General features: G+C 31.1%; 2 protein-coding genes across 2 annotated transcripts; both read right to left on the minus strand.

Moving 5' to 3' along the window:
* Positions 1-6,721: 6,721 nt before the first annotated feature.
* Positions 6,722-7,696, minus strand: LOC130502841 (uncharacterized). Its single transcript, XM_056997582.1, has 2 exons — positions 7,328-7,696; positions 6,722-7,279 (listed from the first exon to the last, which is right to left on the minus strand). Exons 1-2 carry the CDS (start codon positions 7,694-7,696, stop codon positions 6,722-6,724), a joined length of 927 nt encoding a protein of 308 aa, XP_056853562.1.
* Positions 7,697-8,061: 365 nt separating this feature from the next.
* LOC130502837 (membrane-anchored ubiquitin-fold protein 3) lies at positions 8,062-9,971 on the minus strand. Its single transcript, XM_056997579.1, has 4 exons — positions 9,813-9,971; positions 9,467-9,708; positions 9,134-9,304; positions 8,062-8,458 (listed from the first exon to the last, which is right to left on the minus strand). Exons 2-4 carry the CDS (start codon positions 9,594-9,596, stop codon positions 8,403-8,405), a joined length of 357 nt encoding a protein of 118 aa, XP_056853559.1. The 5' UTR covers positions 9,597-9,708; positions 9,813-9,971; the 3' UTR covers positions 8,062-8,402.
* Positions 9,972-14,608: the final 4,637 nt, after the last annotated feature.

Raw genomic sequence — 14,608 nt, forward strand, 5'->3', positions numbered from 1 at the left:
GTTTGATGGGTATTGCAGGAAGTGATCAAAGCTGTATCAGGCAAAGGAGACCCAGTAAAGAACTTCTTCTACTATGATGCTCAAGATGGGAAAGGTGTTATGGAAGACATTTCAAACTCTCTTACCTTCTTAAACCACTGAGTCCTGAGTTTTCATCCAACTTTAATGATCTATGAGAATCTATTTATTTCTCAATCTTTTGTTTGCATTTATGTTATGAAAGTAATAATGTGCAATGCTTGTAGAATATGTTTGATTGTCAATTTTCAAATTTGGAATTTTATAATTCAATTCTCATAAGATTTCTCCCTTTTATAAACCAAGTTCTGTCTTCATTCTACTCTTTACTAAAGAGTTTAGTTCTTAGTGAAGTAAAATGAAAGAAAGAGAGGATTGACAAGAGCTACTGAGTGACCGTGAGAAAGAAAAGAATGGGCATAGTTTACTGGTGTTCTGTGGTAGCTAACATAGTTTTTGTATAAGATGGACTTGATTAGTACTTTTCTAGTCTATTTATTTGTTAGCTCTCACGTAGTAATTAATATAACTCTTGCTTGCTACACAAGTTAGTAAATTTAATCATCACTTAATAAACACTTGTAGTCCCTGGTTTATTTCCTATCCTTCTTCCTGTCTTGTTCGACTTCCTAAGAAGAAGCCGGTATGTGATTCTGTTCTTTTTTTGCTCTTCCTGTCTCTCTGACTCTGAAGATGTTATGAGGGTTTGAGTCTCCCTTCCATAAGCAACAAAAGCCGGCTCCACGGCTAACTCTAAAATTTTCCAAATTTCTCTAGCTAATATTCCTAAATGACAAAAATATAAAACTTCATATTCCACCTATTCATAATTTATAGAAATTACCTAAATTATATATATCAAGGTATATATATATATTTGCAACCAAGAAAAAGAAGAAGATAGTTACAAAGAATAAACTTTGGTGTGTGTGTGCAGGTTGAGACATTCACACACAGCATGGAGATTACTACACTCGAAGCCGTAGGCCTCACCGTAGTTGCCCTCGCTGGGACGATCATAATCGCCTCGCTTTGTATATGGCTTTGCAATACCGCCAACCCAGCCCAAGCACGGATTCAGCCCGATAATGGTCTTTGATTTCTACTATCATGCATGTACTATATATTTTGCTTATTCTATGTTTGGTTTCTTTTTTTTCTTTGAATAGGTTTTTGTTTAGATTAGTAACCTATATAGAATAAGCAGATTGTCAATGCGACACTGCAATAACATAATTATTTTTGTATGATAACTGGTATTGTAACTCTATTATACATATTTAAGTTATTCTTTCAATGATTTTATCATACGTTGCAGTTTTTACATTACATGATTACTAGTATACTTTTGTGAGTTACATATCTGATGTGAAGGGAGTAATCGTTTTGATCAACAAAAGAAATCAATATATCGATTCATTGTTCCAGCCTTAACTCAAGATTTTCAGTCTATAAACGACAGAAAGAAAAAAAAAGATAAACAAGACTTGAGTTTGAGTTGATCTCTACCGCACGCACACTTTACTCGGAAAGTTTGATTTTAAAATATATATACTCTTGTTTTCTAAAAACCCTAACGCCGTTGACCAAGACCACAAATCCTAAAAGCACAAGAAGTTTTAAGATATTGTTTTTTCTTCTTCTCACTGCCCAAAAAAAACATTCACCTTTAGTTAGATCGATCTATGGCGAATTGGCGATTTCGAACCACATCAGGATTTTCTCACCTCTCTTTCGGTTGTTTCTTGTGACACACGTCCACTAAAGTCATTAAGTTTGTTCGTTAGCTTCTGTGTTGATATTGATAACGGTGACGCAGAGGATCTAAATAGCTACGCGTGTTTAGTTTCTGTAACATGAATTCTTAAGTACGGTGTTTCCATCGTTGGATATAGGTCAACTTCAACGACAAGTTTGACGAGTACCGGAAAAGTGGGGAGGTGGAATCGTGGGATCCAAGTCTCAAGCCAAGACTACGGAGAGGGTTCTAGACAAGGAGGCTGTTCAGAGGACGAATTAGACCCTCTCAAGGGTTACAGTTTTGGATAAATATTATTTTTATTAAATTTACACTTACACATTAAGAGTTTGAATCCAAGCATCTCGATCGACCTTATCATCTCTAACATTGTTGCTTTAATAGTTTATTTTAACCTTAAGATATTCCATTTTTAGACTTTTAGATTTTTAAATATTTTTTAGTGCATAAAATGAAAATAATATTTATTTCATGATATTATATATATATATATATTGGTTAGAGTTTATTGATTTGAATTTTAACTATTTTCATTAGAGTATTGATATAGTTTATGTATGATGATACATATTATATACAAATTAACTTTTATATGTAATTCAATAAAACTAAAATAGAGATGAATTCATTTTGAAAAAATAAAATAAATTTTGTATATCTTTATATGAATTATATATGTATAGTAATTATTAATTATAATTTTAATGGAGATCATATATTTACCTAAGAATTTTCTAAAATTATTATTTTATTATTTTATTGAATACTGTTATATTTTATACCGGTCCAATTTAGAACCGAATAAATTTATTAATTTTTAGTATATTAATTTATCGAATATTAATTTATAGAGTTTATAAAATACTTCTCACATCATATGCCTTCTTTCATACACAGCTTCTCACTCTTTTTCTTAAACACACCACACCTAATGAAAATATTAAAACTATAGAACGTTTTTATGGAATATGTTAAGAAAAGTATATTGAAAGTAGGCTTAAATTACTACGTGCATATCGTATGTACATATTATGGTATGACAATCAACATAAAATGTAAAAAAAAAAATCAATTTACTTTTTACACTTTCTAGCTACTAATATCAGGCACATATGCTTCTTAATGACTAAATCTAGATCTAAAACTTACCAATTATCTCTATCTAATATTCCTTAATGATAAAATGTAAAACTTCAATATTCCACCGATTCATTTTCAGAAATTACCTAAACGATACGTGTATATTATGTATGTCAAGGTATATATAGTTTGCAAGAAGAAGATAGTTACAAAGAATAAACGTTGGTGTGTGTGTGTGTGCAGGTTTGAGACAGTATGGAGACTAATATCTTCACAATCATTGGCCTCACCGCAGCCGCCATACTTGTGGTGATCACAATCGTCACGCTTTGTGTATGGCTTTGGAATACCGTTAACCCAGGCCAAGCACGGATTGAGCCCGATACTAGTGCTTGATTTCTACTATCATGTCTACTAGGTTGCTTATTTTATGTCTGGTTTGTTTTCTTTGGATAAGTTTTTTCAGATTAGTAACATATGGATAAGCAGATTGTCAATGCGACACTGCAATAATATTTATCATTTATGTTGGTTTAATGGTATTGTAACTCTATTCTACATATTTAATTGGATTTTTAATGGTTTTATCATACGTTGTAGTGTTTCTATTACATGATTACTAGTATACTTTAAGAGTTAAAAAATATACTTTGTGAGTTACATATTTGATGTGAAGGTACATTATTTTAGGGGAATAATCGTTTTGATCAACAACAAAAATCAATACGTCGATTCATTGTTCCAGCCTAAACTCGAAATTTTCAGTCTATAACGACAGAAAAAAAAAAAAGAAGAGACACAAGACTTGTGTTTAAGTTGATCTCTACCGCGCGCGCAAACTTTACCACTCCAAAAGTTCGATTCTAAAATATACTTATGAGCCATGTTCTTTTGGAGAACGCAGCGTCATGGCAAGCCAAACCAAAATATAAAGAATTTAAAGTGACAGGTCAGCAAAGGATAACAATAACTGACGCTAACGATAAATCAAGGCACGGGAAACGCTGCTTTTTACAGCGGCAAAAAAAATACTAAAACGATGAGTAACGACAGTCGGCGGCGAGGAGTGTTTAACGACGCTGCACTTATATTTCTCGGTTTTGTTTGTTAAATTTTGGATGCTAGCGGCTGCGTCAGCGTTGCCGAAAAGAACAAGGTTATGGTTTTTATAAAAAAACCTAACGCGGTTGACCGAACCCTAAAAGCCATAGAGCACAAGAAGTTTTGAGGTTTGTTTTCTCTTCTTGTCACTACCAAAAACATATTTCGCTGTACTTAGTCGATCTACAAATATTATAAATAACAATCAATTATCATAATATATTTACTTTATAAATATTTATATCTTTGCATAAGTATGGAAAAATCACTTAGTAAATTTAAATCTAAAAGATTTTTTATTTTGTACTTTTTAATATTAATTTATTATGATATTACAATTATTATGAAGATTACATAGACGATTCGACAACCTACAATATTACCTATTTTATAAAGATCTACGTATAACTGCATCATCTGAGTCGTCCTATGAATATCTAGGCCTGACCAGATTTACTTGCACCATATTGAAGATCCATTGTAATCTTTCATTCCATAATTTGCATAGTTGCTTGTAATCCGTACTTTCATAATTTGCATAGTTGCCTAATAAATCGCGATCTCTCCGAGACTTGGAACCTGGATTTAAGATAATCTGCAATAAATTATATAGTCTGGGAGTCGAACCCCAGACATATGTATAGAAACCTTTAGACCTTAACTGTTAGGCTACGATGCTTCCACTTTATTTTGTACTTTTATTTTAATAATATAGATAGATGTTTTCTCACGTTTATGATGCTCCTTTAATTAAACGCACCACCTAATGAAAATATCAAAATTTAGAATGTTTTTAACCAAAATGTTAACAAATTTGAAAGTAGGCTTAAATTACTACATGCATATCATATGTGCATATGGTATGACGATCAACATATGGTATGACGATCAACATAAAATGTAAAATTTTCCATTTTATTACTACACTTTGGAGCTACTAATTAATATCAGCTACATATGCTCCTTAATGACTAAATCTATATAAATTTTCGTAATGTTCCTTTAACGAGAGAGTGTTATATATTTCACCGATTCGTTTACAGAGATTACCTAAACGATACATTTAAATTATATATATATATATATATCAAGGTATATATATAGTTTGCACCCAATAAACTTTGGTGTGTGTGTGTATTTGTGTGCAGGGTAAGACACGTGCAGTATGAAGCCTGATACCTTAGCAGTCATCGTAGGCCTCACCGCAGGCACCATCGCTGGGGCGTTCATCATCGTCATGATTTGTTTATGGCTTTGCCATACCGCCGACCCAGACCAAGTACAAGTTCAGCCCGATTATGATAGTGCGTGATTTCTACCATCACTTATTGTATGTTTGGTTTCTTTGTTTTGGATAAGTTTTTTTAGATTATAGAATAAGCTAGCAGATTGTCAATCCGACACTGCAATAATACTATCATTATTGTTGGTTTACTATATTTAAGTGATTTTTCAATTATTATTTTTACAGTAGTTAGTATACTAGTTGTGTTACTTATTTGAAGTGAAAGCCGTTATTTAGGGTAAAATAGTCGTTATAATCAAACATGAAAATCAGTATGGCGACACATTGTTCCAACCTAAACTCAGTATTTTCAGTTATGAACATAAATAAAGAAACAAGCCTTGTGTTTGAAATAAGACTTGGTTTTTCTATAGTCCCTAATGGTTGACCAACACCACAACCAGGGGCCTATGCAGAAGCAAATTTAGTAGGGGCACAGATAATTTTTCATTGTATATTATTTTTGAATTGGGGGCACTTAATACATTTTATAGCATTTGTTAAAGAAAAATAGAAAATCAGTTGGGGGCACCTGCCCCCGTACGTGATGCTCTCCGTCCGCCACTGACAACAACCCCTAAAAACCCATAATCCGCGGTATTTAGATATACATCTACGGCGATTACGAACCACATCAGAATTTTCTAGCGGTGGAAATTCATATCTCTTGTGACCACGTCAATGAAATATTTTTAATATTTTAACTCTGTCACCAAAACATTAAACTATAAATCGAAAACACTAAACCTTAAATCATAATCACTAAACCCTAAATGTTTAGGTAAATCCTAAATCTTTGGATAAATTTTAAATCATAAATAATAAACACTAAACACTAAATCTTCAAAATACTAAAACCATTAATTTTAAACCCTAAATCTATATTTTTAATAATTTTAACGGCATCAGAAAATCACTAAACCACAAATCCAAAACACTTAATCTTAAATACTATACTCTAAACTTTTGAGTAAACCATAAATTCTAGAATTTAAAATTTATGTAAAGGTTAGTGTTTAGGATTAAGTGTTTAGGGTTTTTAATATTTAGTATTTACTGTTCATGATTTAGGATTTAGAATTTATCTAAAGTTTTATGGTTTATCCAAGAGTTTAAGGTTCAATGTTTTGGTGATTTAGAGTTTAGTATTTTGTGATAGAATTAAAAATATTAAAAATATATTTTTTTGGCAACTATTTTTATTTATTTTTACTAAAAATAAGTTAACAAATATTTTGTTTCTTTTCTTTAAGATATAGAATATAAAATAACACAATCATATTGATTGATGAACAAGTTTACCCTAGAAGTGAACCAAAACAAAACCTTTCTACCATGGATTATAACTGAGAGATGACACAAATCTGACATTTTTCACCGAAATGTTGCTTTTTCTTATTCTTTCTTCCTCTTTTTTTTGTAACACCTGAATTGCATTAATGAAAAAAGAAAGAGGCCTCGGGCCCAATAGTAGCCCATCAAGGGTTCGATATAAACGAAGAAGAAGAAAGTAAAGCTAGTTTCGCGAGTCGGTCGGCTTCCACATTGGAAGATCGAGAGACGTGATCAAAGGTGATCTCGACAAACACAGAGGCGATCTGCTGGATGCTCTTGACGATACCATAGATTTCCTTAGCCTGTGCGTCGTTGTTTATAGCTCGGATGAGCGTTACATTGTCAGAAAGCATCTTGAGCTTTGGAAGCTCAAGGCTTACTGCAGAGACTATTCCAGCGCGGAGTGACAGTGCTTCCGCTACCAGAGGAGAGGCGACGAGCTCTTGAGATGACGATCCCTGCCGTAGAGGTTTCCCAGATGCATCATAGATGATCCACGCCAATCCTGCCCGATTCGATTGTTGATTGAAAGCGGCATCTGATTTGCAAGTTGGTACTAGTTCCCTCGCCGATCTCGATCGAGTTGCTTCTGGTAAAGTAGGTACTCCTCTCTGTTCAGTTTCCTTATGTGGTTGAGCATTGATCCATTCCCTTGCTAATCTTACTGCCTTTGTTGCTGTTTCTGTAGGTGTGAGGATTTTCTTCTCAAATATATGTGTATTACGTGCTGATCAGAGAGCCCAGCACACCCACGGGAGGATAGCTGTCGTTACGCCTGAAGGCGGGAGGCAGACGATGTTTCTAAATGCCACCACCGCTTTTTTGAAGTCGCAATCCGTAGCTAGGTGAACTACTCGATGAAGAGGTAACAAGTTCCATACTTCTATAGCAAAGGGGCATTGAAAGAATATATGCATAGCTGACTCTTTCTGTTTGCATTTGACGCAGAGAGCTTCGTTTTGGATTCCACGCTGATTCAATGCCTCTCCCAGAGGGAGAGCATTTTGTATTATCGACCACAGAAATATTCTCATTTTAGGTGAGCATTTGCTATTCCACACATCTTTTATCCAATCAAAGTTAGCAGGACTTACTTCTTGTGCTTTGTGTTGGCTCATTGAAGCGGTGTAATAGCCTGATCTTGTTGTGTATTTACCAGATTGGAGAGGTTACCACGCAAAAATGTCTTCTGTATCTGGGTCTCCTGGCTGGATCAGTTGTATCTCCCTTGTCATATGAGGTAGTAGATCTCACATCTAATTTTCGATTTCAATCATTTAAACCCTAAAAAAATTATGGTAAAAGTCAATATAAAAAACGTCAATATGTAAATCATTTTAATAGGGTGTAGGGGTGCCCTATGGGTTTTTAGGCATTATTTACATCCTTCTCAAAATCCTAAAGATGATTAGTTGATTCCTTAAGGAAACTAGAAGAGAGAATATGTATTTTATAATGGTGGTAGAAAATTTGAAAGGGAATAAAGACACAACTTCTTTTTCTTTCATAGATACATAATCATCTTCATCACACATAATAACATTTAGAGCTAAAGTAACCTATACAACTTCCGTTTATTACAGTACGACACGAATGAAGTATACCAGATAGTGTGAACAAAAACAAACAAGGAACAACAGATACTTCAAAAGAATCTAAATCATTTTCTACAGATTTCAAAGCTTGCATTGCGAGGTTAGGATGATACTCCACAGCTTATAGGGAAGCTATACTTTACTTTTCACCTTTCTTTTTGTTTTTCTTTTGTTTTCTTCTGTACTTGAAGAATTGAGAATGGTATGTATGATACATGTCTTGCTCCTTTCACAAAATGGTGCATGTGCATATAACCGCCTTGGGTGCTTTATCGACCTTTTTCTCTGTTCAATTGAAACAGATATTCAACTGTTAGTTACAAAGCAAAGACTCATAGTTTCAGTCATTTGATCAAGTTTTTTTTTTTTGTAAATCATGGATAAAAATGTTTATGCTTGGCGAACATTTTGAGCTGTCCTCTAGAAGGTTTGAATGAACAAACATCATACTAGTTGCTTATCATGATAACCGGCAAAAAGCTCAACTATTTTTCCGATGTGACATGCCTCTTTAAAATTTTATAGCTCGACTTTGCTTTGTTTCAAACAAGAACAAAAACAACAAACCAGAAACTTAGGGGATCATAGTCATTAACTAACTTGCTCATGCATTTACTATTTATAGTGATCTTACTCTCAAGAGCCAAACAAATACAAAAATACTCCAGACTGATGCAGTTTACTTATTTTATCATGACCCTAGTCACCGACTAACTTGCTGATGCACAACGTGTTAGTGGATACACACTTGTTATGAGCCTCATGCATGTATATGAGTAGATGCAAATGATATTACAAGAAATAAAAACTGAGCCACAAAACGAATATAACAATCTATACATGTGACAAAATTAAACAGCACAAGACAGATGAAACATATGGAAGCTCTAAGCAAACACAGATTCTCAATGCCAAAGCAAGAGAAAAAAAATAAAGAAAAAAAGCAGAACACTTTTTTACCTGTTTTAGTTTTGGCGAGAGAAGGCTGTACAACAACATGCATCACAGTGACACCACCAGTAACCTCTCCAAAAGGTGTCTTACACTGACCAACGGTCTTGTTATTCTCCAAGATCTTACCCGAACTAATCAACTTCACTTCGTTTATCCCTTTCGGAACAACTGTTTTGCCTATAACCAAAACACACACAGAAACAAAACATTTAAACAAGCTGGCTAATGCTCTGTCACACCAAAGACTAACACAGACTTTGATTAATGTTCTGTTCTCGATCATCAAAGATCACAGCTTTCAATAATAAAAAAATCGAAACTTTGACAAACCAAACGAACCTTTGGGCCAATCAGAGACGACCCTTTGCTTCAAAAAGTCGACGGTAGATGAAGATGAATAGTGGAAGGGTCCGATGTCGGAGCCATCGTAGAGCCTGAATTTGATATCCACCGACTCCTCCTCCGGCATATCCGTTGACTTTCTCTCTCAAACAGACCAAAACCCAGCTCCGATTACTAATCCTGATCCCCAAAAGACTAAACTTTTAAGACAAATCGTTCAGATCTGAAACAGTTCGAATCTGCAGCGGAAAAAAAAAGAGAGAGAGAAAAAAGTGGAATCAGAGGTTGCTTGTAACACAGAGAAAGGGGAATATGAGAGAGAGAATCGGGAGGAATCAATTACAGAATAGTAAGTAGCTCTTCCTCTCTCTCTTTCTGTCTATCGAGTTTTGTGTTTGGATCTTTTTGATGAGGTGAGGAAGACGAAAGGTGAATGAGTCCACCAAATATCCAACTTCCTTCCCCTTTTACGAACTTCTCAACCCCAAACCTTTTCTCTTTTTTTTTTTTCTTCTCAACTAACTAAACCGATGTCGTTTTCATCTTATTTTGTATTAGTCGTGGTGAAAACTGTGAAACGTGTTTATCTACTTGAAAAAGTCGTTTTATCCAATGATGAAGAGATCGCGAGGCTATTTGGAAAATTATATGCGTTAATTACAGACTAGGCGGACAATTTGGAAAGTAGACGAAGTTTAGTCATGAACGAATTGTTGATTTATTATTTAGTTTTTTAATTTTATAAAACTATTTTGATGAATTATATATCCAATATACAAAACAAACGAAATTGGACAAATTTATATTTTTTGAACTCATAGTACTAGGTGTTTTGCCCGCACATGCGAACATAAATTTTTTATAAATACTTATTAGTTTATGTTTTATTAATTTAAAATCAGCATAATAAATTATTATTTATGTTTTTAAATAGGTAAATCAAACATCAAAATATTTATATATGTCAAATACTTTTAATCAAAATATATAATTATTATTGTGTTAAGTTTTTTTAAAACATTCATATCTTAGAGATAGTTTAGAAAATATATTTATATTTTTTGATTGACTAATATTTAATAATAAATTGTTTTGTATCTTATTTTTTTAATTTTTATAATAAAAATATTGTTTTCAGATAGGCAAAAAAAATAATATATATAGAAGAATTATCTTTTTTGATAATTTAAAATATTATTTTGTAATCAATTATCTAATATAGCATATCTTATTATATAAAGCTTGGTTCTTCAAAGTTACTAATTAACACGATCGTGACACATGGCAATTATGATACTATATAATGTTTGATTATAATTTAAAATACTCTAACACATTATGTTTTGTGTTTATAATTTATTTTATATCATTAAAATAAATTAGTGAATAGTTAGAAACTAATAATAAATTAATAATCTATCTAAAAGTCTAAAACCTAATAAAAATATGACAAATAAGAAAAGCTAATATAACATATAAATTTAATATTAATAAAATAAAATTCGTTTTTATTTATATAGAATATTCATCAAGGCTATTATTTTAAATTAATGATTTAGTGACTCAGCTCAAAACAAATAATACATCAATGATAATTTAGCTTAAACTTAATAAAAATATGACAAATAAGCATACTTAGCAAAAATCATGGAGAACATGACAAGTAAGCAAAATCACTTCATAAATAATAGTATAATAATAAATTGCGTAATTTAACGGATATAAAATCAGTTAGATCAGATTATACCAATTTAAAATGTTTTAAACCAAATTAAAATGATTTAAACCGATTTAAATGGTATAAATTGAATTTTATAAAAATTATTTCAGGTAAAACTGATTTTTAAAACCACGATTTTAACTGTTCCCATCTGAGTTTTTTCGTGAGATAATAATGATTCGTTTTAGTTTTACCTTTACTGGTATTTTTTAATTAATTTGGAGGTGTTTTATGTTTATTAAAAAAAGTCAGATTAGTGTACTTTATGGATAAAACTTTTTTATAAGTATACAAATATTCCTAAAACAAAAACACATAACCATATAAATGTTTAAGAACAATTTTATTTAATTTCGTCAAACAGATAAATCAAACTTAAAATGTATTGGCATCTCAGATTTTTCTCTTTACTATTCGATCATAGAGTCCCGAGCCTTTGGCAGTATTGTTGTTAAGCCATTTATAATTATCAGGGCCGTCTCAAACTTTTCACGGACCCTGTTCGAAAAAGAAAATAAGACCTCTTTTAATAATCTGAAATAATTTTGATTTTTTTTTACAAAATACCATTATAACATAAAATAAATACATTAATTTAAATAATTATAATCTAAATAACACCTAACTTTTTTTGTTACTAATGCAAAATCATTGATCAAATCATTGAACTTGATTATTTAGCATATTTCAATGCAAAATCATTGATCAAATCATCAAATTTATCATTTTCTATCTTTTTCAATTATTTTTATGTTTATTATATCCACAATCATAAATCATAATCTATAAATATAATAGAGTAACAAAATCTGGATAGTAAGCTATATACCCTTGATTAGACAAGACATTCTTTTTCTTTTAAACAGAAGTTGTATGCTAATTTTATTTTATTCGTGTTTGTTATTTTTAATTAAAAATAGTGAAGAAAATGTATTTTGTTTTCTGTATTTATAATCACTAATTGATAATTGTTTCCTAAACATAATCAATTAGAATATTAACTTTTTATACTACCATTGAAAATTCTAACAAACATCAACAACTATTTATTACTTTCCAAAATATATAATTGATATAAATACTAATTACTTCCTAATTTATTGTCTTTTTAGTTGGTTATATAAACAAAATAAAAAATGGTAGTTTACACTTATTTGTTATAAATACAAAAACTAAACTAAAATATAGTCATTCTGATTTTTTTATAAAAATATGAATAGTTAAATTTATAACTATTAGTAAAACAAAAAAAATTATGGACCTTCGAAAATTTTGGACCCTGTTCGACCGCTTCAGTTGCACGTGCTAAAAGACGGCCCTGATAATTATAGGATCTATGTTACATGCATGTGTTGCGAATTAATTGTCTTGTAAATACAAAATGAGAATGGCAAGAGAGAAGATAGACAAGAGTAACGTTGCATTGAGAAAAGTCATTCTTTTCTGTCTGCTTCTTCTCTCCGTTGGCAATTTATCTTGACACTTGACAATGTTTTCTAAACGACACCCCCCTTGTCACATCTGATTTCATCTTCGAAGTACAAGAAAATCACTAGTTATTTAAAATTGGTTGTCATTTATTAGATTTTACTTGTGATGGATTTTAATGTATTCTCTTTACTTTACCACAGCTAAACCAATATTAGAGGTGGTGTTATTTGATTAAGGTTTTTTTTGTTGATCCGAGATATTCGGTGGGCATCCCCCAACCGATTAATTTTCGGGTCCTAACAACTGATTAAGGTTTTTCTAAAAATAAATAGAAGATACAAATAAAATTCACGTATATACATTGTAATGAATGCTTCAAAATCTATTAAGACCAGTTACAAAAAAAAATCTATTAAGACATTCTAAAATTCAAATGCATCGACTATTTTCGTAAACATCAAAACACGTACGTAACACCAGTCTGGTCTCCTTTGTGCAAGGTCCTTGTAAAAGTTTGAAATTTGAACTGTGGAGATTTTTCTAGGAGAACCTTTGTGTACGGCATACTTAAGTGGTTTGGACTGCTAAAAATGTGACTGGGCCGTAACTCACTTCTGATCAACTTCATTCAGCAATCTAAATTATTAAAACTGAAATACAAAAAATACTTAACCCTTAGTTTTGCACAATAATTACAATAGAATGCCATTGGTCTTAAACTCTGAGTTCTGATCATTATAACTAACCGAGATTCACGTTTATTTTCTCTACCTTAACCGAAATTAGACCTATTAATAAATATGTTCCTCACGTTCAACCACTTGCCTTAATTTCTTTCTATCCATTTAATAATACACATTTTTGTGTACAGAAATTTAGAAAACCTTCATTACAATAATGGACCTTTCTATCAATATTTCAATACTTGCATAACAATAAAAAACAAAAACATCGAATTATCAAAAACCATATAATCAAAACATAATTGATCCTGAGGAATGCAAATAATGTCTCGATATCAAATAAGATCATAGTTTATATCATTGCATTATATAGACAAATTTTTATGTCATAAAATAAGATCCTACTTTATATTAATACTATTATTATCATATGCAGAATTAAAATCATTACTAAACCAACACAATTGAAAATCATGACTACGCAGTTATTAGTTTCTAAAAAAAAAATTATATTACAATATATATTCCTATATTTAAGCAAATACAATATCAATAACTAACAAAATAATCTTTTTTTATTTTTATTCTTCCAAATCACGTTACACATTTATTGCTAACCTCAAAATAATTACCTTCCATCATATATTCCTATATTTAAGCAATACAATATTTTCGATATCAGTCAACAACCACAAGATTCCTTATTTGTTCTCATTGCTTGCAAATCACGTAAAAAATCTTATACTAATTAACCTTTTTCGATTAACAACTAACAAACAGATGAACAACAAACATCACAGATGAAGAGATCAGTTTCTCCAACCGATGATATACGGGAAACTGAAAAGTCAGTAAAAACTGTCGTTTTCTGTTTTTTCCCGGAAGAAAATATAAATGGACTTATATATTAACAAAATGGTAGATCGGTTTTAATTTGACACTTTAAGGTCCACAAATGGCCCAAATATATTTATATAATTACGGTTTCTTAATCTAATTACTACAGATATGTATTTGAAATATATATTTGGAGTGACTTTGTAAATTGGTTTTAGAGTCTCTATGACTTTTCTTTTCCTTTTTAACACTATATAAAAGAAATCACAAAATTATATGTTTTCTTATTTAAACATAAAAAACAAGTTCGTATATTATACACTCTATGTTTAGTTTACCAAGCAAAAAACAAAAAAAAACATTGTAAGAAAAATAAAACCTATTTGTTTAAAAAGGTACACTAAACTAAATAAACAAGAGACACAATTTTCTAAAAAATCAATAACATATGAAATAATAACATGAATG

The sequence above is a fragment of the Raphanus sativus genome, unplaced genomic scaffold (assembly GCF_000801105.2).
Source record: "Raphanus sativus cultivar WK10039 unplaced genomic scaffold, ASM80110v3 Scaffold0709, whole genome shotgun sequence".
In the NCBI taxonomy this organism is placed as follows: domain Eukaryota; kingdom Viridiplantae; phylum Streptophyta; class Magnoliopsida; order Brassicales; family Brassicaceae; genus Raphanus; species Raphanus sativus.

Excerpts from the sequence above, each read along its gene's own strand:
- LOC130502841 (XM_056997582.1), bottom strand. The coding sequence starts at position 7,696 with ATGAGCCAACACAAAGCACAAGAAGTAAGTCCTGCTAACTTTGATTGG. Across the intron at positions 7,280-7,327 it reads CGACAGCTATCCTCCCGTGG|AAAATCCTCACACCTACAGA; the intron begins GTGTGCTGGGCT and ends ATATTTGAGAAG.
- LOC130502837 (XM_056997579.1), bottom strand. The coding sequence starts at position 9,596 with ATGCCGGAGGAGGAGTCGGTGGATATCAAATTCAGGCTCTACGATGGC. Across the intron at positions 9,305-9,466 it reads CGTCTCTGATTGGCCCAAAG|GCAAAACAGTTGTTCCGAAA; the intron begins GTTCGTTTGGTT and ends TTTTGGTTATAG. Across the intron at positions 8,459-9,133 it reads TCTCGCCAAAACTAAAACAG|AGAAAAAGGTCGATAAAGCA; the intron begins GTAAAAAAGTGT and ends TCAATTGAACAG.